General features: G+C 40.7%; 1 protein-coding gene across 6 annotated transcripts in view; it reads left to right on the forward strand.

Annotated features, from left to right (window-relative positions):
• Positions 1–23,967, forward strand: part of Fam114a1 (family with sequence similarity 114 member A1) — a 74,449-nt gene extending 50,482 nt beyond the window's left edge. For all 6 annotated transcript variants that reach the window (XM_033758763.1, XM_010625096.3, XM_010625097.3 and 3 more), the window contains 7 exons: positions 4,055–4,178; positions 9,621–9,712; positions 11,409–11,570; positions 12,708–12,847; positions 15,855–15,927; positions 20,075–20,128; positions 22,099–23,967. In XM_033758763.1, coding sequence (XP_033614654.1) covers positions 4,055–4,178; positions 9,621–9,712; positions 11,409–11,570; positions 12,708–12,847; positions 15,855–15,927; positions 20,075–20,128; positions 22,099–22,200 — 747 coding nt within the window. In that variant the 3' untranslated portion in view covers positions 22,201–23,967. The remainder of the gene's footprint in view (positions 1–4,054; positions 4,179–9,620; positions 9,713–11,408; positions 11,571–12,707; positions 12,848–15,854; positions 15,928–20,074; positions 20,129–22,098) is intronic.
• The last annotated feature ends 344 nt before the right edge of the window (positions 23,968–24,311 follow it).

A 24,311-nucleotide genomic window follows, 5' to 3' on the forward strand; every position in this document is an offset into this window, starting at 1 on the left:
TTCTAAAACATGGCAGCTGGGCTTATGGACCTCTGCCTGCTTTTGGCGACATTGTACCCGGACCACGTCTCCTTGCTACCCAGTGAAAACACAGCCACTGATGCGTCTTTAGATTGTAGGAATTTGATGCATTTTGTTTTATGAGTTATATTGTTATATATATTTGGCCATCTTGTCAGGATATCTAAGTCATAAAAAACAATCCACTGAGAATTAAAGTTCTGTTAGGGAATGCACCCTGTGTAGACACCTGGGAAAACCAGCCTCTTCGATGACCCTGCAGAGTCACACTCTTACTCTGTGGCCCTAGGAAATTTAAAAAAAAAATTCTTTTTGAGACATGCTGTCATTAAATTGCTAAACTGCTCAGGCTGGGCTCAAACTTACAATATGCCTGCCTCAGCCTTTCAGACTACTGGGATTACAGGCATGTACCAGCACACCCGTTAGATGATTTGGGTGGATGGAGGTGAGATAGGGTCTCCTTAGATGTAGTTAAACCTGGCCTTGAACTCACTATGTAGACCAAGCTGGCCTCAAACTTGTGGCAATCCTCCTGTCTCAGCCCACCGCCACTACCCAAGTGCTGGGATTACAGATGTGTACCACCTCACCTAGCTTAGGTGGTTTTTTTAGGATATACAGTGGTGTGTGCACATGTGAGCGCATGTGTGCGCATGTGTGTGTGTGTGTGTGTGTGTGTGTGTGTATTTCTGTCTTTATTTGGCACACGACACTTACATAGTCACCATTCTAAATACTATAAAACTGTTACCCCATTCACTTGTATGTATGGCTTTCTTTTGAGGCTGTCAGCCTGATTGTCCTCTGATGTTGTCCAGGGGGCCACAAGGGTTGTGGGCCATTCTGGTGACATTCATGGGGAAAAGCAGGTCTTCAGACAGGAAGCTGAGCTTGGAAGTGAGTCTCAGATTGAAAAAGTAATTTTTCAATGCTCTGTTACATTTGGATTTGGGGAAAACTGAGTCATTTTTGATGCCTGCTTAATCTAGAAAAGACCTCCGTGGCCACATAACAACCAAGAGCCAAAAAAAGATGGGAATACTCTCCCCCACTCTGGGTTATTAGGCTCCAAGTTACTGTCTGTGTTTATTTCCTTTTTGGACATCCATCAGGGAAAGTCTTCTAGTTTAAACTGTTCAAGGATTTTTTTTTTTTTTACAAAGGCAAGGAGGGTCACAAGATCAAGACTAGTCTGAACAACTTAGTCTGGGCATGTCCAAATAAAAAGGGCTAGGGATGTAATTCAGTGGCAGAGTATCCCTGGCTTTTATTCTTAGTACTGGGAGATAAAAATATAAAATCATAACTCTTGTGCCGATACAAAACAAACATATACCAAAAGATTTATTTAGCTCCCTAATTCAATAAGGAAGCCAGGAAGATGTTATCACCAGTTCAAAGGAAGAGCCAGAGAAGCACAAATTTACATGGAGTCTAGGAGTTTTTAAATAAATGCACAGACACCTGACTTTGCCATCGCCAAAGGTTGTCTGGCCCCAACAGTCACACATCTAGTAGCAGAGTGATTATACTTTTCCATCAGCCATGCACAATTTACACAGTGGAAAAACCACTGCCAGAAATTCAGAAGCCAGTAATCTGGTAAAGTGTGCTCTAAATATGCCATTTTCCATGGAATCACAAATATTTTCCAGGCAAAACTGGGTGATTACACATCACACTGTGTGATCTTGGATCTCTCTTACTTCAGTCTCCTTATCTATGAAATGGGAATAATAATAAGACCTATCCCATAGGATTATTTTTAAAATTAAGTGAAATAATCCAGAGTTTTAGTTTTAACTTAAGGCCAAAGTCTTGAGTTATGACCTGAATGCAAATTGAGACCTAGTGAGCCAGAAGCAGGTCCCAGTGGGCTACAGACTCTCCCAAGAAGAGAAGGGACACCAGAGAGCCAGATTCCTGATGATGTTATAGAAGGGAACACTCCTTCCAAACAATAACCACCTTCCATTTCATCCTCCCTTCCTACAAGTGAAGATGTTAACTTGAATGGTGAGTACAGTATGAAATTGTTGTTTCTGGCAAACTACACATATTTTATAAATTTTTGATGTATACACTAGGAAAATTATTGGTGTTCCTGATAAATTATGCACATTATACAACCTTTATTATGAAAAGGGTAGTTAAGCAGTGCTTTGGGAGGTTCAGAATGCATTATGGGTATTTCCATTATTTCTTATGGGAAAAATAGTCTTGATTTACATCCAACTTGAATCATAACCATCTCTCTCAAATGAATTGCATTTATAAATCAAGGGTCCACTGTAAATGATAAATCAGAGTACAGGGAGGACAAAGACCAGGGCATTCATTCCTTGAGGCAATGCGTTTGAGTCTACTTGGTCCTGTGGCCCTGTATGCTAACTTTTAATCTAACCATGTGTTCCAGGAGGTTTGGGGCATGTGGTTTCAGAAGTCCTGTACCTCTGCATATCCATCTCATACACACCTCTGACCAACACCCCCACAACTTAGTGTTAAAAACAGTAAACAGAAATCAAAACAGCACCACACATTTTAAAGAAAAGATTTGTGAGGCAGACTGCCTATCTTGTGTCCTGAACAGCAAGTATCCTAGTGCCATGCACACAGTCAGCATCCAGGAGTATTTATTGAGGAATACACTATTATTTACCTTTTAACTCATCTGAAGATTCAGTACATGTGTCCATGGAAGGATGAAATGACCTAGGAAGAAGAAGCATGAATGTGCAAGCTGCTGAAAGGAAGGCTTAGAAGGTCAAGGCCAGATGGACCGGCCAAGAGCCATCAAGCAGGACTCATTTGCTTCTTCCCACTGAACTCCAAGGCTAATGGGCTTCGAGTCCATGACTCCTTGCCGAGCCTCCTTCCTCCCAGAGCCTGGAGCACGATGCATGATGCTTAGAGATGTGCATGGCCTTTCAGGAAAATGGAGTCCTGCATCCTGGATTTTCTGGCTACCACTTCTCCTAGCCTGCTGTGCTAATCACTCCCATGATGAATATTAAAACACATGCCAAAGAGGGTCGCAGCTCCTCCGCTGCAAGAATTTGCCCTGCAGAGTGAAAAAATAAATAAAAACACTACCTTGCAGTTGTGTTTCATTTTTAATATGGTATTCTATGCCCTTTCACCATTTAGGAAATTCTAATTAGTCTGCAGAGAATGGCTGGCCGTCTGTACAAATCATTTTTAAGTGTGTACAAAGGAGAGTATCCAAAGAGAGATTCTGGAGACATTGATAGGGTGACCTCAGTCCAAGCATCACCTCCTCACGGTGAAGCACCTGCAAGCTCCTCCGTGTCCCCACTGTACCCTTCGTGCACAGCTGTCATGGCATTTATTAGCTGGCATGGGCCTCCCTCCTGTAGACTGCAAGCTCTCAGGAAATAAAAATGGGTCTTCTCCAGTTTTGTAACCTCAGCATCCTATCCACATAAACCCACATGTGGATATGCAACATTTCTCTGTTTATTTACTTATGTGTATATATATGCATGCGTATATAATTTATTGAGCATTTCTATAAATATTTTAAATACATTTCATTTAATCCTCAAAACAATCTTATAACGTAGATGCAATTAGTCCCCATTTCACATCTAAGGAAACTTGTACCATAGAAAGGTTAAATAAATGACCCAAGGTCAATAATTCATAAGTGAGGAGCTGATATTTGAACACAGTGTTAGGTCAAAGTGTATTTTTAACTATTCTGAGAGGAGTTACCGCCACCATTTATTCAGCATAGTACACATTTGTGCAGTGTTTTTCCTTATCTCTTTCACCACACAAAGGATTACAAGAAAGTGTGGGTCTCACTTCACAAAGGAGAAAGCTTGTGTAACCTGAAGTAAAACCCAGGAGCTCGAAAGTGTGGTTAATAGGTAGCAAAGTCCACACTCAACCCAGCATTACCCCACAGATCACCTGGGTCCCAGGAAAACTGGTGACAGCTGAGCAGAGAAGATGACAGTTGTGCTGGCCTAATTCTTTTCTTTTCTTTTCCTTTTTTTTCCAGGTTCAGTCATTTTTAGCATCACTAGATGGAGAGAAGCTGGAACTCCTAAAAAATGACCTAATTTCCATTAAAGACATCTTTGCAGCCAAAGAATTAGAGGGTGAGGAGAATCAAGAAGAACAAGGTAAAGAAAACAAGTTACAAGCAAGATAAACTTGGTATGATCCTTATGAGACTGCTGTTAATAAACACAGCCCTTGAGACAGGAGAAATCACATCATTCAGCTGCTTCTCCTGTGTGCCTCCTGAATGCTCCATGCATTTGCTGTAGTTGCAGGAGCTGGGCACATTGGTTTATTACTGTCTTTCGCTGGGCTGGAGCTCCTGTTCTTTCCTGGCATCTGCCATAGTCCCGGCGTGCCCTAGGCATGCAGTGAATGCATATGGTCTCATGAACAAAGAGTGCAGTGTGCTGAGCCCCAGTTACAGTTTGTGTGCCACTGTCTAATTTTATCTGCACATGAGTTGTTTAGTGTGATTAATGTTCATGGCGGGCCAGTCCTGCAAAGGATTTCTCTGTGTATTTTTCTTAGTCCTTTTAACCCACCCATATAGGAGACAGGGTATGTTTTTAAGTGTCTTGTACTTCAGCTAGAAAGTACAGTTCTGGGCCAGGAGTGCAGCTCAGTGGCAGGGCACTTGGCCATCCTGTGTGAGGTCCTGGGTTCAATCCCTGGCACCATAAAATAAAATATGAAAAAAATTGAAAACACAGTTCTGACAAAGGCTGAACCATTTCCCACAATGCACAAGAACATGATGTGCCATCACCGAAGTGACCTAAGCACACACTTTCTGAAAACCTTCCCCCTAGATAGTGACCTGACCCCAGGGAGACCAGATCCTATTTCATGAGAAGTAAGGCTTCATTAAGAGGGAAAGGTGGATTCAAAGTTGGGCATACCTAATAGTTTCTCTGGGATGTCCACTGGGAGTAGAATAGAGTCAAACATTTGTTACGTCTGTGGAGAGTGATTTCTTCCTGAGGTTTTAGCCAAGTGCCGCACTACAGTTGCTTTATGTAGGTTATGCTGAAAATTTGAGCACCAGGCTGCCTTCTCCTGGGGCCATCTACAAGGCCCCACTGGAAACATTTTCATCACTTTCCTGTATGTGGCCTTGGACAAGTTACAGAGCCTTTCTGAAACTCAGTATCGTCATCCGTAATGGACACATATTTCCAGGGCTGTTCTAGGGACACAGTGAGGTACCCTGTGTAAAAACCTGTAGCCCAGTGTCTGGTACGAAGAACCACTCAGCAACGTTAGCTGCTGTTATTATTTAGATACTGACACAATGCCAGGAAAAGAGTAAAGGTGTAATAAATTGAAGTTTTTATTTATTATTTCATTTGTTATTACACACTACATGGAGTAATAATGTGTGCATTCATGGCGTCAGATCATTGGAAGTGTCTTGTACCCACATACCTTTAAGCAAAGCTTGAACACAGCCTTCATGTGCTGGAGCCTTGATCTTTAAGGTAAAATTATCCTAAGTGTTCAGATAGTTTCCCTCTTTAGCTCCACATACTGACTTTATATGCTTTCAGCTTAATGAGGTTTATCCTTATTGAATCAAAATAAAAGAATCAATTATGCTGGAGCATAGAAAAAGACCAATATCAAAGAAACCATCAAAGAAACTTTTTTTAGGATATTTGTGTGTTTCTACAAATATTTCCAAACACGACAGCCTTATGTTTGGGGTTTTTTGTTTGTTTTTTGTTTGTTTGTTTTTTGGAGGCAGCGTTGTCTTTGTTTTTCTAATGAAGAAACTCAGCCAGTAGCTGTCAAAAGTCATGCAGCTCCCATTGTGTACAAAAAAAAGAAGCTAATGGGCCTTCCCTGGGTAGACTAACCACTGCCAAAAGCAATCAGGATATTTCTCTCCAAGGCTCAGGATGCCAGAGATAGACATTGATCCTTCTGAGATGTCATTCAAAAACGATATAAAAGGATCCCAGTTACCCCTAACATCGAAGAGATACTATTTCCAAGACAAATTAAAGCAGTGTTGCATTCCCATCTGATTCTATCCTCAGAGAGGAAACCTGATTCCATATAGTTAAATAGAAAATGGTATTATGGACAGTGTGTTCCCACTGTAGTACAGAGCTTCAGCAATTGAGATATTTTTCAAATACCGTGTGTGTGTCTGTGTGTGTACATGTGTACATGCACGCAGGCAGTGAATGAAGTGCTAAACAGCATGCTTTGAGAAGTGGTAGATTTGTCTCTCTTTAAGTGACAAAAATCTGTTATTTCCCATAATATATCCATTTCCCAGAGGGCATCTCCAGATTATCAAAACACTATCAATTTTAATCAACTTAATTTAATTAATAAATGTCATTTAAACACTTAATGAAGCACTGGAAGCAAAGAACAGAGGTGTTGCCATTTAGTCCACCCAATTATGATGAAGTGTCACAGCTCCAAGAAGGTTGAGGGGTTGCCCACAGCCCAGAGAGAAATTTTATTGGGGCCAGGGATGAGCAGAAAATCCATGGACCAGGCTCTAGCCCAAACCAGAGAATTTTTTTTTCTTTGTAAGCGTTTACATTCCTAAAAATCTCTAACAACTAAATATTTATTTGGTAGTCTCAAGAAGGGTAAGAAAGTATCCTTTTTAAATTAGTTTAATATCAGGCTCCTATACATTGAATAATGTTAGCAAGTGGTGTGTGTTTGTCTTTCCAGCAGCATGTAATTTTATCACACTAGAATGGGTCTCTGATTTGGTTTACTATGACTGTGAGGAGATTTTAAAAGACCGTTTTCTGTTTTATTGCCTTGGGGAAGATCTTTCTGGCCATGTGTACAGACTGAGAATTGTAGTAATAGACAGTCTTTGTTGCATCATTTATTATTATCTATTTTTAACCTATTTCTAGTTTTCTCTGTGATTTTTTTTCCTAAATATTTGCTAAGTTGTTGGTATGCTTTATAGAATTAATGCATACTTAAAAGCTGGAGCTACCCAAAGTACTTGTGGTCTGATTTAGTATTGATTCCTCCCAAATACATTTAATCTCCCTATGTTTATATCTGTAGCACATAATAATTTATTTACATAAAGTGTTCTCGTTTACAAAACACTTCCGTGTTTGTTGTAGTATTTGGTCCTTATAACTACTCTAAAGAGCTGGGTGTATTTTAATCTCCTCAAATCATAAATGAGGAAATGAAAGCCGAGGCAGCCTTGCGATAGGTCCCAGACCACATAGCCACTGAAGCTGGGAACCAGGGTGGCAGCCCGGGCTGCCTTTGTCCAGGGCTCTTTCGGTCTGGCAGCACAGCCTCATACAGAGGGACAAGGAGCAGGAAGCTTGGCAATGATGTTTTCAAGCCCTGCCCCAGCTTCTCAGCCCTTCATTTGCATGGGTAATGTGTTCGCCTTGAAGGCTGTGTCCTGTACCACCTCCTCAGAGAAGTTTCCTTATCACCATCTAAGAACTGGACTAAATGCTGCAGTCAGAGCACTTACCTCTTTGGGTTAAATTCTTTCTCTCCTTGTGTCTAGCTCAGGAGCAAAGACAGGTGCCTCTCTACTCCCAAGCCAATCTCCCTCTCTCTACAGCGCCCACCTTGCAGGCCTGGTTCCTTGGACCCTACCCTTGCTGGAAGGTTCCTCCCCTGACATCTGTGGAACATCACACTCCTCCTCCAGGTCACCCAGATGTCACCTTCTCAGCTTCCCTCTTACCTTAATCTGCTCCAGCTGCTGCAACAAAACACTATATACTGTGTAGCTTACAAACAGCAGAAACTTACTTCGCAGTTCAAGAGGCTGAAAAGTGCAAGAACCAAGAGCTGCAGGTGTGGTAGCTGGTGACAGCGCCCTCTGGCTGAGACCTCACTTGGTGCAACAGGCCAGCCAGCTCTGCAGATCTCTTTTCCAAGATGGCTGATCTCTTTCATGAGGGCTCCATGCTCCTGACGCGACCAGCTCTCCAAAGCCCCACCTCCTAACACCAGCTCTTTGACCATTATTTTGATATATGAATTTGGGGGACACAAACATTCCAGCCACAGCACCTCCTGTTTAAAATTCCTAAGCTCCCGCCGCCCCAGTTCCTCTCCCTGGGTTTATACTTCTCCATAAAAAGTATCACTTGACATGTTTTACTGATGTTTTGTTTATTAACCTGTCTCCCTCCTGAGAATATGAATGACAGGTAGTAATAAACTGATCTATACCAAAGGTTTCGAACAGAGACCCACAAGCTACCCCAGCTATCTTTATGACCTGCCAATTAACCATTTCATCTATAAAACTGAAAATAGCTATCCAGATAGTATTTCTCATGTGGCATGATCCCACTGAAGGTACTGCCTTCACCCACTGGCACAAATTATAGTATCTGCTTCTCAGAAGGTTCAAAAGTCATGTAATCAAGACAAATTTAAGGATTATTTTTAACCCCCTCCCCAAAGTAGTAAACCTATGGTGAAACCAATTCTTTAGCACCTACCAGAGGTTTAAAATGCCATCTGTATCTCATGGGTACAAATGACAGCAACAAGATTGTAGCATTTAAAGATCTCTGTTGCTCACTAGTAATATTAATTTTTTAATTGTATGATATATTTATGTAATTAATAAATTACTGATTCAGTGGGTATTCATTTTAGCACTTATTACTGTGTTCTAAGCACTGTGTTTGATGCTGTAGATTTAGAACTGAGTCAAACAAATACTGTTTTCCGCCGTTAGAGAGCTTCTAGTCTGAAGACAAGACAGATCATTAAGAAGCACTTTAGAGCCTGGTGTGGTGTCACTCACCTGTAATACCAGTACTTAAGAAAGCTAAGGCAGGAGAATCTCAAGTTCAAGCCCAGTCCGGGCAATTTTGGCAATTCAGCAAGACTATGTCTCAAAATAAGAAAATAAAAAAGGGCTGGGGGTATAAATAAACAAACATATATTTTTAAAGGCTGGGTATGTAGCTCAAAGCACAGGCCCTGGGTTCAATTCCCTGTGCTGGGGGAAAAAAAGAAACAGGTCCAGACAGGCACCCTGGGGAGACCTGGGGAAGTTTCCCCAGAGAGATGGTGGTATTACATCAGCTCATACACATCCCATTGAGACCAATTCTGCTTTCTCAGCACTATGTCTCTGGAGACGTGGAATGGCAACCTGGGAATTATTAGGGTTGCAACGCACTGCATAACAGTGCTCTGTTGTAAATACATTGCTGTCCCAGGTCTCTCAGGCCAAGCAGAGGTCATTCATCCATTCCTTCAGTCTCTCTTTGAACAAAAAGCTGTTGACCACATGCACCTGTTCATTCCCTCCCAGCCTCTGGCTGACTCTAGGCCAGCCTGGAGCTGTCCACAGCAAGACCTTCCCAGCCGTCCACCCGGCAGCAGCCTGCTGCCTCCCTGCTGGTGGCCAGTGGGCAACATCCATCCTCACTGCCAGCTTCATGGGCAGCCAGAGGGCAGACTGCCACGGCCTGACCGAGCCTACCCAGACTGCAGGCTGGTCCACTGGGGAGCTACACGCTCAGCAGGATGAGGAGTAAATCATGGTTCTTACTTCTGTCATGTTCTATTTCTAGGCCTAGAAGAAAAGGAAGAAGAGTTTGCTCACATGCTTACAGAGCTTCTCTTTGAATTACATGTTGCAGCCACGCCTGACAAGCTCAACAAGGTCGGAACCATCCGAGTCTGTGTTTCTGGTTTTACAGAGGGTGGGGTGGGCGAGGCTGTCACTCATAAAAGTCCAGAGATCCGCACGAGATGTAAAACCCCCAGACCCCCCATGGCACAGAGAGGGAAGAGGAGTTTAAGGTCAGTAATTAAGATCTGAGGATGCATCATAATAAAATGCAGAGGTAGAGAACATGTCAGACTGTGTCATGAGGCTGATACTGTAGTTGCAGGTTTAGTAGTAATATCTTCAGGTTAGAAGGCTGAGGGGTACAGAATCACCAAGGGACTCTTTTAAATTCCACTGCCCCTTTTTTAAATTTAAAGACACGTGTCAGAATTAGGCAGAGAGAGGTGTCCGCCAGGAAAACCCCTCAGATCTCCACCCACCTGGAAGCAGTGCTATCTTGGGTCCAAGAACTTTCAGCGTTAGCAGTCTGGGTTCCTCTAAGAATACAGCAGTGTGCTTTGCAGGTTAGTACAGGTCTTGCTGTTGGATCTCTTAAGATATTGATCATTACTTACTCAAAGCTATTCTCTCCCTCTCTCTCTCTCTCTCTCTCTCTCTCTCTCACACTCCTTTTTTTTTTTTTTTTTTCCTTAGCCAGTAGTGGTTTCCATAGGCTTCATTATCAAGGTGGGAAAGGAAAGGGCAGAGTGAGGTGGAGGTGTTGAGATGAGTAATTTCTTTGTGTCCGATAAGGGTCACAAATTCTGGCAGGTCAGTGACTTGGACACAGTGGAAAATTGCTTCATCCCTCTCCCTGAAGCACCTGCCACCACCACTCAGAGAGGTGCATGAGGAGGCTGCAGGTTTACATGGGTTTATTTACATAGCCAGGGTCAACCATTATCCCTAAAATAGGATATGCTGCACACAGTTTTGTTAGATTTTCTCCTCAGATCTGCTTGCCACCCAGCACTCTAACATGTTAAACTTTGGCTTCCACACTTTAAGATAAGAAGTCATCTTTAGCATACACTGAAAAACACCTTGTACTTAAGTAAGCAGCTTCAAAGATGGGCAAATCTGCCCTTTCTAGATTCAGAAAACAACAGATAAGGAAGATAGTTTCTGCACCTTCAATTTAACCATGCTTTTTAGGGCCAAGGTTCCTTAACCTGCACTTGTGTGAAATTAAACTAGTCACAGAGCTGCATCAGGTCTCTCCGGCAGCTTCTGTCTCTGGCCCCGGAGGCTGTGAATCACAGGAGCAGGGCCATCTTTCATCTTCAAAGCACAATACATTATTGGGTTCATGAAGTATTAAGAGCTCCATGAGACCTATCAGATGAGGAAATTTGCTTTAACCATGGCCCTGGCTAAATTTTTCACCTACATAGAAAAAAGTACTGTTATTCTTTTATAGTTGGTCATGAAAAGTGAAAAATATACTATACATTTTTCAGTGTGATGATTTTTATTCTTATCTGAATGCCATTTTAAACAGTTTTTCTAAAGTCCTCAGGTTCTGCAAATTTCTCTCCATATTTTCTATTCTGCCCCCTTTTCCTATTTTATATTTTTACTAACAAGGTTGTCTTTTAAGGAAGTTAAGGAATGGCCCTATTACTTTTTAAATGCGCAGGAATTTCCCCTGAAGGCTTGGAGCAACTTGAGTCTAGCCTTGGAGTTTGAATGATTTAGTTTTCATGTTCCTACACTAAAGGTATCCTTTCGTTGGGGACCATTGCAGGCTATGAAAAAAGCCCATGACTGGGTAGAAGAGGATCAGACCTTGGTGTCAGTAGATGTAGCCAAAGAGTCGGAGGAGGAAACTAAGAAGGAAGAAAAGGAGGAGAAAGCTGAAGATCTGCAAGAAGACAAAAAGGAGGAAAAAAGAACTAAGACCATAGAGGTAAAATATTCAGCATTCTCTGCCAAAGAGTCAGTAATATTATATTAATTTTATTAGCAGCCTAATGTTAGCCAAGGAAAGGCCATTTCTTTTTATTTGTACTCTGTCCTCTTTATAAAAATATGAGTAGGAATGTAAAAAGTATTAAGATTTCCCTATGCCAAGGCAGTTGCTGGCTTAACATAGATTTTGCAGCTTTGCTCCATAGCCTTACAATTATAATTTAAAGGAGAAAAGATCTTTAAGAGCATAATTGATTTATCCTTAGAGGAAATCTCCATCTTACATGCAAATCTGTTACTATAAAATGTCTTTATGCTCCATAACTAATGAAGTAACTGAAGATTTTTCAAAATTTTTCATCGCTGTAGCTTTTATTCTGTAGCCTGATAAATTTATGTGTGCATACTTTATATCCTATATTCAAAAAAGTTTTCAATAATGGCACATTATGTTGAATTTCAATGTTAAAGAAAGTAACATTTTAAATTAGATCACTCTAAGGAAAAAAGTGTGTTGAGGTCAATTCATTCAGCCTCCCCTTCTACAGCTCTTTTTTAGCAGCTGCCTGTCCTGTGCCCAGCATGGCTGTGACTACTGAGGACACAGTTCACATCCTGGGGGCCCTGGCAGAAGTTAGATTTTATGACCGTATTCCACTTAGAAAAGTCCTAGACATGACTATCATCTTTGCATAAACCTTTTCATGTTCTATTTGTATTGTGTATATTACATTAGTTAAGGACTGGCAGTCACAGAGCACACCCATGGCCCTGGGCTTTGTCCCCAACACCAAAAAAAATATCAGTAATTAAAGCTGGGCATGGTGACACACATCAGCAATCCCTGCACTCCGGAGGGAGGATAGAAGGATTGCGAGTTTGAGGCCAGGCTGGGCTACATAGCAAGATCCTATCTTAAAAACACAATAAAAATTATCATCATTGTTATTTTATTATCATTAATCAGGTTTTAACGGCACAGTGTTTTTTTAAAAAAACATCTGCTCGGGCTGGGGATTTAGCTCAGCGGTTCGGTGGCCTGCCTTGCAAGCGCAAGGACCCAAGTTCAATCCCCGGTACCAAAAAAAAAAAACATCTGCTCAGTGAGTGATTTTCTTGTGTGTATTCACTTCAGGAAGTGTATATACTGTCCATCGAAAGTCTGGCGGAAGTCACTGCCCGTTGTATTGAGCAGCTTCATAAGGTCGCAGAATTAATTCTTCATGGACAAGAAGAGGAGAAACCAGCTGAGGATCAAGCAAAAGTTCTGATAAAGTAATTCTTATTTTTTCAAGTTTACATTTATAGTATATGCCATTCAAATACGCATGCGCGCGCGCGCGCACGCGCACACACACACACACACACACACACACACACACACACAACCTAGATATGTTCTATGGTCATCTAAAAAACAAGGAATACCTTAAGAAATGTATCATGTTAGCAAGAAGAACTGACCAGATGTTCTAGGAATTATTGATGAAGAGACTGAAGGGAAGACACACTAAGTCATTCAAGCTATGAAAGTGTTATTTTAATGATCAAGGTCTTGGGCATACAGACCTTTGAGGGTAATTATATTTTCAGTGTATCACATGAACAGAGAAAGGGCACACGAATGTGACTTCTCAGCTGCACAAAAGGAAGCAGACACCCTCCACCATGCCCAGGGACCCGCGCCAGCTCTACACACTCAGCACTCAGGTGACGGTGGCGGCCAGTGTAAATCAGGTCCCTGTGGATTGCATGTGTGTGTATATGTGTTGTCATGGTCCCTCCAGTAAAGTACAGCTGCTATCACTAGTCTATCTAGTGAAATAAATAAATATTACATGCGCGCACACTTAGGGAAATAGTTGATATGCAGTTGAACATGAATAGATCGTGAACCTTTATGTACATGGCTATCTGTTATGGTACAAAAAATTAGCACAGGTCCAAATAACCTTTTGTTACTGAGACAGAGGGAACCTGATGGAACTCCCACATACGCACGTATCTCTCAACTCTTCATTTACTCTGTCACTAACAATCTTTGCTTATTATTTCCTGCGTTGATAGGATAAGTTAGAGATTTAGCTGAAGTATCTTCCAAAAATTCAGGATTAGTGCGTTTGTGCTGATGGCATTTCTTTTCTCACTTGCAGAAATTTGTCATCTATTCTAGATTATCATATCTAAACATGTAGAAATCAAAGATGCTATAGAAATCCACATAATCCACCCCATAGTATTCCTAGAAATATTATATAATTATTCCAGCATATAGAAGGAAGAGGAAAGGATAAGTTGAAAATATCAAGGACAACAACTGGACACTTTTATCTTTGCAGCACTGTTGTGAAGGAAGAGGGCTGAAGCTAAGAAGTCCCTGAGTGTGCAGAAGCAGGGCCTTGATCTTAGCCCCTTTCTGATTCCCAGCCTTGATTGTCCTGACCTTGCCAAGCTGCACCAAGCCCTTGTTTTGTCTGTACAATGAGCACTCTCCACCCATCTGCCCAAGAACATAGACAGAATGTACAAAGGACCATAATATCGATTATGCCCAAAACAGGCTGTGAAGAGTTAACCCCATAATTGGCTTGTTTATAGAAGTAAGTCCTGCCAAAGCCTACGTCCCAAAGTCAAAATAACTCACACCCAAATTCCGTTCCCACAACTAAAACCTTCTAACTAGAAGGACAATACTCTAATTACAACCACACGTTTTGTCTATTCTTTTTTTTCTTTGGTACCAGGAAGCAAACTCAGGACCTTGCACTTGCCAGGCAAGCGCAGCACCACTGAGATAAATCCCCCGACCTATATTTTGTCTATTCTGTTCCTAATTTGAGAGAATGCTTTGTCTTGTCTTACGAGACTTGCTTACATTAATCTCCATAAAAACCACACAGACCACACATCTTTACATGAGTGCTGTCCTTGCATGTAGCTCACATTTACCCCAGCTGATTACCAATAAAAATCAGTGGCTTGGACTGGCCAGTGCCTTTGTCAGTCTCACCAGCATTGGTCATCCTGGCACCCCACTTTCTGTCTCTCTTAGTTCTGTCTTTTAGTCTGATTTCTCAGGCCTGTGTCATTCACTGGCAGGAGACTGGAGCCTACTGCAGAGGTTCCCAATAACTTTTCAAGGGTCCCCAGTAACAGTGGACCTGGGCAGTCTCCTGGCCTTACTCTTGATAATTTCTGCAAAAAGCTTCTGGATGGAAAGATGGCAGGATGAATGGATACAGCTTATAAGACCTGATGCATAAGTTATTCATATAGGGCCCCTGTTTGTTAAAAAAAAAGACTCCTGCTGACAAATCTTTTGACATATAAGATTCTTAACTTGGAGTAACTTTTCTAATAGCATTTTAATCACTATTCATAAAATTGGTATACAAGAAAATGATTTGTTATGTAATTCGTTTTTTGTTTGGTCATCATTTATAATGTTAGGATAAACATTGTTTTGGTTAAATATTTTTATCTCTCATGCTTTGTTTTCTTGGGGTAAAGTATTTGCAGTAGAATGGCCAAAGTAAACTTGAAATTTTTGATATGAATATTTAAAAACATATTCTTCAAGATCTTTATCTTGACCATCTAGTGAAAAACATAACCAAAATATAGAAGGCCCCTTAAGTTTAAATGCCATCTCTACAGTTTACTGTTGTATATCCTTGGCAGGTTACTTCTTATAGCTTTCAGTTTCTTCATCTCTGTACAGTGGGAATAATAATCTAAGGTACTGTAAAGATTCAATATGATTAGGAATATGAGTACTTAACATAGTACCCCAATGAATATTCAGTTTGTTTTGTTTTGTTGTTGTTTTTGTTTTTGGTACCAGGGATCAAACTCAGGTCATTGTGCTTATGAGGCAGGCTTACAAGGCAGACGGCAGCACCACTGAGCTAAATCCCCAGCCTATTCAGTGTTATTTTAAATGACCAATAATGTGGAGAAAAGCCACTTGGCAAGAGTTTATACCACTGTAGAGGTGGAACTCAAGCTTGGTATTTTCCTACACACAGTTTTGATTCTAAAAAGAGGTCAAATGAATTAGGTGATTATTCTTTAATTAAGCACGGAGAGAAAAACCAGAATTTGATCAAACTGTGACTGTGAATCACAGCAGATTGTTGAGGAAAACTGGCTGCCCTTTTGTGTAGAGCCACTTCAGACTCGTGTGTTGCCTTTTTAGAGTCATATGCATCAATATCACAGCTCCAACAATTGAAGTCTTTTACGTTACTGAAACCTTTGACCCTCTTTTTTCTTATTTCAGGTTAACTACTGCAATGTGCAATGAAGTGGCTTCCTTATCAAAGAAGTTTACAAATTCTTTAACCACTGTTGGGGTAAGATTACAGTCTGGATTATGTTTTTATCTGTCTGAGGGAAGTGGGCCTGTGAGGAGCTAAGAAAAGTGGGGGTGCAGTACCTTCTTGGATAGCTTCAGAATCAGCAGCTATGCCATGATGGATGCTAAAATCAGGCCAAGAGCACCTGCTCTCACAACAGGCTGCACAGAGCTCTGCTCTGACTGTGCTGTGGCCTCGACTCTGCTATTCCAGACTCCTGAGATGTTAGGTGAGGTGAGTTTTCAGGCTGTTGTAAGCCTTTTGTTGTTGTTGTGGTGGTGGTGGTACTGGGGTTTGAACCTGGGCCTTTGCATTGAGGTACACCTCCAATCTTTTTTGAGACAGGGTCTCACTAAGTCACTTAATTACTGAGGCTGAGCTCAAACTTGCAATCCCACCTCATCTTCCTAGAATGCAGGAATCACAGGTCTGCACCACTGTGCTAGGCTCTTATTATTTTAATTTGTCAAAAAAATGTGTCAAAATGAAGGTTGTATCCACTAACTTAATATGATTGTATAATAAAGTTCTGTTCATTAACATATCTATATATATATCTAAGATATTAACATATCTTAGTTACTTTAGTTAGTTACTTTTCTTGTTGCTAAGTCAAAATACCTGACACCCAAAGTTAAAGAAGGAAAGGTTCATTTTAGCTCACAGTTTGAAGATGTTTCAGTCCATAGTTGGCTGTCTCCAAGGAAGGGCAGCGTGGCAGAAGGCATGGCAGAAGATAAAAACAGTTGATGGCAGGAAAGGCAGAAAGCAGCAAGCAGCAAGCCTCCCTTCTTTTCACCCAGTCTATAAGCCTGTTGTTTGGTGCCACTGATACCCAGGGTGGGGCTTCCCATTTCCCTACCCAGGACTGTGCTAAACCAATCTGTGGGCTAATGTGATCACACATCTTTAATCCGTATTCACACCCCCTAGATCCAGCCACTTCTGAAAGGCCCCACCTGCAGGCATATGAGGCTCTGGGGAACATCTAGATTCAAGCCATAACTGTATATATTTCTAGCATCTCTATTGAAGTAATTAACTTAGAGTATTCTCATTTAATCTTGACCTTAGTCTGTTGTATAAGCCACATAAGTTTCTTTGCTCTATTGTGGCAGTTCAACTGAAACAAGAACAACAAAAAATGTTACAAATGGGCATAACAGCAGGGTTTATTTCCTGCTATAGTTACATGTTTCTTGGTTGCAAGCTTATAATTTTCCAGGACAACTGTAGCAAAATACTACAAAGGAAGTGGCCTTAACGGCTGAGATTGGCTCTCTCATAGTTGTGGAGTGTGAATTCCAGGTATCAGCAGGGCCACTTTCCCTCTGAAGCCTCCAAGGGTAGGTCTTTCTTGGCTCCCTCTGGCTTGTGGCCACAAGACTGCCGTCTTTCGCCATCTTCACCTGGCGGTTTCTCCTTGTGTCTGCACATCGCTTTCCCTCTGTGCACATCACTGTCCAGGTTTCCCTTCTCTAAGGATAGAGCCACAGTGTGGGTCAGGGTTCCGTCATGTGGACCACCCTTTCACTGTTTATACCCACAGCAACCCTCACACTAGGAGAGAGTGCCCGCTGAGGACTTCCGTGTATCCTTTCCGGGAGCACAATTCAATCCATAACAGGACGCAAGAGAAACAACTTGTACATGGTTTAAACAAAAACGGGGTTTGCGAAAAGCAATGGGGAGATTGTGAGCAGCTTTGGGGACCCAGCACCAAACATGTTGCTACTAATGTGACTCAATGTCAGCAATTCCCAGATTCCCAAGTCCTAAATGAGAGTTTACAGAGTTCATCAGAATGGGTCAGAGGTCTACCTCCCTGTCACTCAAGAATGACAAGGGGCAGGCTTGTATCCTGCAGACCTACCTGGCTGCTAGAGTGCACCCTGGCCAAGAGCAGTCCTCAGAAGGAGTAGGAAATAATTGTGGAGCTGATATCCCCCCAAAAGAAATCTCTGCCCACACTTCTGTAAGTGACTCAGTTAATAAGAAATGAATAACCATCCTAAGGAGCATAGTTTGCTATTCCTCTTTTGTAAATCAGCAGTTTTTCTGCTTTGACTGGCTTTAGGCCTTCAGCAATAGAACTTCACTGTGCACCAGCAGAATGATGGGGAGCTGGAGCTCCTGGTACGCTAGGCTGGATAAAACACCTTTGGGTGCTCAGCATTGTCTAAGTTACCTGGTGCGCATGGACTTGGTGGAAATGCTAGGTCCAGAGAGGTGTGCGGGCTCTGGTCACAGTGGGATGGCCTTGGCAGTCCAGGTTCCCAAGGCTCTATTCTCAATCGTTCCACACTTTACGAGGTAAGGAAACTGAGGCCTCTCAGATGATATCTCAACTCCCCTGGGCTGCCCATCAGGTGCATCAGACAGACAGCCAACTGTTTTCTGTTCTTCGATTGCCAGGGAATGAGGGTGTGTGTGTCCACCCATGTGGGCGATGTTACATGTGGTGTGATTTATGTTAAGCATTAATTCATCTCCATTACCGGGCAATATTCACAGCATTGTTTTCCAAGCTTTTAACATATTGTATTCCAGCGCAGTTTTTCTCAAACCTAAATGTTCGTACAAATCACTTGGAAATCTTTTTAAAATCAGAATCTGATTCATTGCATCTAGAATGAAGACAGCAATGCTGTATTGACAATAAGCTCTCAGGTGATCAGAATGTTCCTGATCCACAGCCCACATTTTTGTAGCAGGGCTCTAGCAGATGGGTGTGTGCTTGAACTTATATCTGTACCTAAACCCACATGTGTGTAAATGTTTGGATGCACAAAGTCAGGAATAGACACATCATTTTATAGAAAGAAAACTAGATCTCAGTTAGGGTTTACTGAAATGCCATCTCATTATAAACAATGCCCCCGATTTTGTGCTATGATGAATCATTTGTATCAAGTCATTGTTTCTGTTCTCTAAAACAGCCATTATTCATAACTTGAAGTTAATGAGTGTATATTGCTCTCCAGGCTCTATTTAAATTGCTTGTACATCTCATTGATTCTGAAAACCACTGTCATTTTATTGCCCTCATTTTGATTATATTTTAGAGGTTTATTGATAATCAAGTAAACATGAAAGCAAATACCATAATGGATTTTCTGGTTACTTACTAAAATGACTGGGTTTTTAAGGAGTCTTTTTTCCCCCAAGATTCCATTATGGTTTTCTCTGTAAGATATTACTTTACTTTCAGTAGAGTAATATCAGTGAAAGTAGGCTGCTCTGGGAAGATACATTTAATGTATATGCTTTTTGTTTGCCATAAACTCTTCCATGATAATGATGGAAACCGCCTATTAAGATTGCCCTCTCTCTCAGTCACTTTAATGATTTATTGCCGAAGAATATTTTAGATAGGGAAGACTGTTGATTAAAAAACCAGAAGCATAAATAAGGATAATAATACATTAGCTCCCAGTTTTTGAACACCTACTTTATATTGTACTTTGAACATCTTACTTTACATATATTCATGTTTTTCAAACTTGGATCTACAAACCTGATTGCAAATTATACTGTAGGTTGGCTTAATTTTGCTACTATTCTGGAAGATGCCCTATAACTATGTATTCATGCTTACATTTAAAACAGAAAGGAAAAAAAAAAGAAAAGGACTAAACCAGAGCTGAGATTAGAGTAAGTAAAGGTCTTAACTATCTACAAAATTTGAGGAGCCCCCCCAAAAATTAGAAAAACAACTCAGTAAGTAGATAGATATCTTTCTGCAATATTTTTAAAATAAAAAGGCAAAAAATATCATAATATATTATCAAAAATTTTAAGTAGAGATAGAATCTAATCTAGTACTTGCACCATTTAACCTAACATCACAACTTTAAATAGTTGAAAAGATGTGAGTGTACATTCCCAGCTACTGTGACCTTAGAATAGCTCAACCTGTTTTCTTACTTTGAAATTGAAGTCATCATGCTACACACCTGCCGTTAGGATTTCTGTTGAAATCACATAGGGGAGCCACCAAATATGGGGCCTGGATTATAGTAAGCATTGCAGTTCTCCTTCGTCTCTGAGAGATCCCTGAACAAAGCCAGTATCTTACATTTTATGTGGCAAGACTTAAGTTATGAGCCGCTAATCTGTCAATTCCATACTTTTGATTCCACAGAGTAACAAGAAGGCTGAGGTCCTTAACCCCATGATCAATAGTGTATTGTTAGAGGTAAGTGGCCCCAGGAGAGAAGGTATTTCTGAATCAAAGCAAATGTGAGTGCTAGGTTTTTTTTTCTTTTTTTGTGTTTCTCCCAGGCAGCAAGTGTTATTGCAATACTTCTAAATCTTATCGGCAACAATGTTTTCTGAGTACATTTGTGTAGCTCAACCAGCTGTAAACCCTCTGGTGAAACAACAATACCTAATTTTCAAGAACTTCTGATTATAAAAAGAAACGCTAGGCTTGCACGTTATTTCTATCACAGTTTCCTCCAGCCGAGATAGATTTCTGTTGCCAAGTTTGACACTAGATTTAACACTGTGCTTATTGGCTGCAATGAAGGATTATTGCTCAGTGGTGATTTTCATAAAAATGGGCATTCCCTCCCTTCACAATAACCTATTGTTCAGCTGGGTCTAAGCTCTAGGCTGGCAAAAAAAAATAATAATAATAACAGAATGTGTGACCTATGCCCCTTCAGTGACAGGGGTGCCATCCCCTGTGACTGCTCACTCCACTGCGAGCCTGCACATCTGGACTTTGTAGTTCCAATGTGAAGCTGCCCCAACACTGGTGTGGCTTTGCTAATAACAGTGATAGAAGAGAGAAGAAAAAAGCCCAGTGAAACTTCTCGTCTTGGAGTATGCACACTGTGTGCTACCTGTGGTTGTTAGAGGAAGCTCTTCCACTGAGTTATAGGCAAAACGTCTGTACCACTGGCACTCACCGAACCCACAAGACGTTCACAAGCTGAGACCACGCATGGGCAATGCTTATCCAGTAGGTTTTGCTTTCTCAAGTAGCTGCCAATGGCAAAATGTGGAAATGACAAAACTTTCAAAAGGCTATGTAAATACTTACAGCAGTGTATTTGGGTATCCCTTACTATTAAGGTACCCAGGGACAAGCATAAAAGAATGACAATGCCAAGAGCTAATCCACTGTCACACGGTACAGTGGAGTCCACCAGAGGGACAGGAGCTGTAGGGACAGGTCCAGAGGAGCAGGTATGCATAAGAGCAAACCCTGGAAGTTACAAGTTAAAAATGCCTGATTAATTAGACTACCTCATCAGTCATCACAAATATGAGGGCAAGGTTTCCCCCAGTAAAAAGTTGCACATTTTAGTTATCTTAGACTTGATTGATTGATTGATTAATTGCAGTACTGGGGATTGAACCCAGAGTCTTCACACTGAGCTACATCCTCAGCCTTTTTTGTTTGTTTGTTTTTATTTTGAGATAAAGTCTAAGTTTACCAGGCTGGCTTTGAACCTGGGTTCTCCTGCCTCAACCTCCCAAGTAACTGGGTTTATAGGCATGTGCCACCACATGCAGCTGCTTTATTTTATTATTTATTTTACTCTTCCGGGGATCAAAACCAGAGCCTTGCTCATGCTAGACAAAGTGCTCTACCACTGTGCTTTATTCTTAGGCCCATCCTAGACTTTAAAGGGGCTCTCTGTTTAATACAGCTTAGTGCTGTACCACAGATCAAAAATAGTAATATCAGATATACAAAACAAGCAAAAGATATCGACATGCCTGGGTGGGGAACAGTGTTCAAGGGTTTGGCCTTGAATAATTTACAGTAATATCTCCAGTTAGCTTTCTGTAGACCATTCTGTTTATATAGCTGTAGGTTGTAACATGACCCCCTTCATAATGGGCTTTCATAGGGTTTCAGGGCAGTAGGACTGATCTGGGAAAGGGACAGATAAAACTGGACATTCTGGGTCATGGATATATACAGACAGATGTGCCTTAAAAGCTCATAGAAATGGTTTGCCTCGTTTTGAGTAAATTCTGTTAATACAGATAGTGAAGAGCTAGATATACTCTATCTAAAAAAATGTGTTTTCATTTTCTACAAGCACCAACAATACAATGTCCCAATTTGGTAACATTCCCTTTATTCTGGGAGAATTGTCAAGATTGAACTACAGAAATAACTCCACATCTACATTTTTCCTCTCATAGGGCTGCAATAGCACGACATATGTCCAGGATGCCTTCCAGCTACTGCTGCCTGTTCTGCAGGTCTCACACATCCAGACCAGTTGTTTGAAAGCACAGCCATGACTTTGCACAGCACTGTCTAGTTAAAGGAAATGGCAGGCAACAGCGTTTCAGAGTGCACCTTAAAGGGGATGTTTCTGATGCAACTGGCCAGGCCACCCATCCTAGAACACTACAAGCAGTTTTGCACAGGCAATGTTGAGAGTGAAGGTTTAAAAGGGGTTAACGTTTTTCTTATTGTATATGGTTGTTTTTTGCTTTCTTCATGTTAATTTAAACTTACATAGTTTATATTGAAAGTTTCCTTTAATCTAAAATTCATTCACATATGTACATGTCTGTTTTTCCTGGTCAAGCATGCTATATTTAGAGATTCATAGGCAGACCCTGGATTTTTTTTAAAATCTTAAATTTGTACCTTTAAATGTCACATCAACTTTTATACTGAACTTCATTTTGTTACCTAAATGTCATGGGCAAACGTAACACTACTTTTAGATTTTTATCTGTTGTGGTATAAGAGAAACATGATATTTCTTTATGATCATTCATTTTTACAGCAAGCATTTACTGAGCACCTACTGTGTGCTCACAATAAAGGAGTACAGTCTCACCCCAGGTGAGATGGATACTCTGAAAGAGGATTTTACTTCGAAATACTAATACATTTTCTAAATCTTAAACTTTGGAGAACAAGGTAAATTGGTGCTTTTAAAGATGTTCTACCCTTTAATTTATTTTGTTTTTCTTGAAGTTTTTAATCCCAAACTTTAAATACAGGGTAAAAATATGTGTGAAAAGGGGTATTAAAGAATTTAGTTTAAAATTTACTTCTTACGAACATAAGCACGTGATGGCATAATTTCAAAGCTTATAAGTATTCAAATGGAAAATAGGAGGAATTTCAACATAGGAGAAACCCAGGACTGCAGTTTACAAATCTACTACTACACTGATCATAACCACTGGAGGCAAAAGATGAAATACTGGTGTGTGGTTAACTGGTCGGTGTGTTGATCTGGGAGGCTGCACAGAAGGCCTTCCTTGTATCTGGGACATCACAGTGGACACTTCGGAGCCCCACACACTCATGACAGGTGACACTGTATGATGCTCCTGTCCCACAGCACGGCTGACCTCCCTATGTGGAATGTCAGAAGAGATCTTACCCAGTGGCTCTCTCCAAGGCAAAGAAACCTTGTAGTTTTGCAAGGGCGAAAATCCCTTGTTTACGTTTGCTTCTGTTCCCCTCCTAGAGTCAGCTGCCTTTGTTCCCTACAGACCCTGTAGGGTTATTTTAGTATCATCCTGCTCCTCATTAGCATTTCATTGTCTTTGTTCTGTATTTCATTTGTATATCTCTGAAACAGCCAAATAGAAAACATCAGAACAATTTCTTTACAACTTGGAAAAATAAGATTCTCTGAGGAATCAATTAAAGATGTTTCTTTTCTCCTTTTTCTGATTGCCTAATGTGTTTCTGCTATTAAGTCTAGAGATGATTAACTGATGAACATGTTACTCTTTCCTCCTCCTACATTTTAGAATTTTTATGTATACAGCAGAGGAAAGGAATTCAATTTATAATTTCTCACATGATTTTTTTTTAGCATCATTAGCTAGAAATGTGAAAGAAAAACAAATATTTTCAAGGGAGCTACATTCCCAGACTTAGATTTTAAGCCTAACTACACCCACTTTATGCAAAGGAAATATTTGATATAAAATAAAGTAGAAATTTTTAAAAGAACAAGAGAATTATTTAAAAATGTCAATATTACTGACATTGCATTTACCTTTTAATAATAATGTCAAAGATTGCCAAGTGAAGACACAGACTGAGAAATGATTCCCTGGTTCAAGGTCTGTGACTTACATTATTTAGGAGAGAATAATCACTCAATATTATTCCACCCTCCAGGATTTCTCTCTTTCAATACCAGTTTTCACCATCCCTTTTAAATAATTGCTTCTTGCCTCTCCTTTGAAAGCTAGTAAAGCGGAGAATCCATATCTGGACAAATGTCAGTTAGTGACTGAATGAATGATTTAGCAGGATCACCATAAAGTTTTGTACTCCTTCAACAATTCTTTACATAAATTGGGTCCATTGCGTTCTATGCAATTATTCTGAACAAGCATGCCAGCTTTTCTCTTACATCAAGTGTAGAAAA

The sequence above is a fragment of the Fukomys damarensis genome, unplaced genomic scaffold, assembly GCF_012274545.1.
Source record: "Fukomys damarensis isolate Sample0158 unplaced genomic scaffold, DMR_v1.0_HiC HiC_scaffold_35, whole genome shotgun sequence".
NCBI lineage: Eukaryota > Metazoa > Chordata > Mammalia > Rodentia > Bathyergidae > Fukomys > Fukomys damarensis.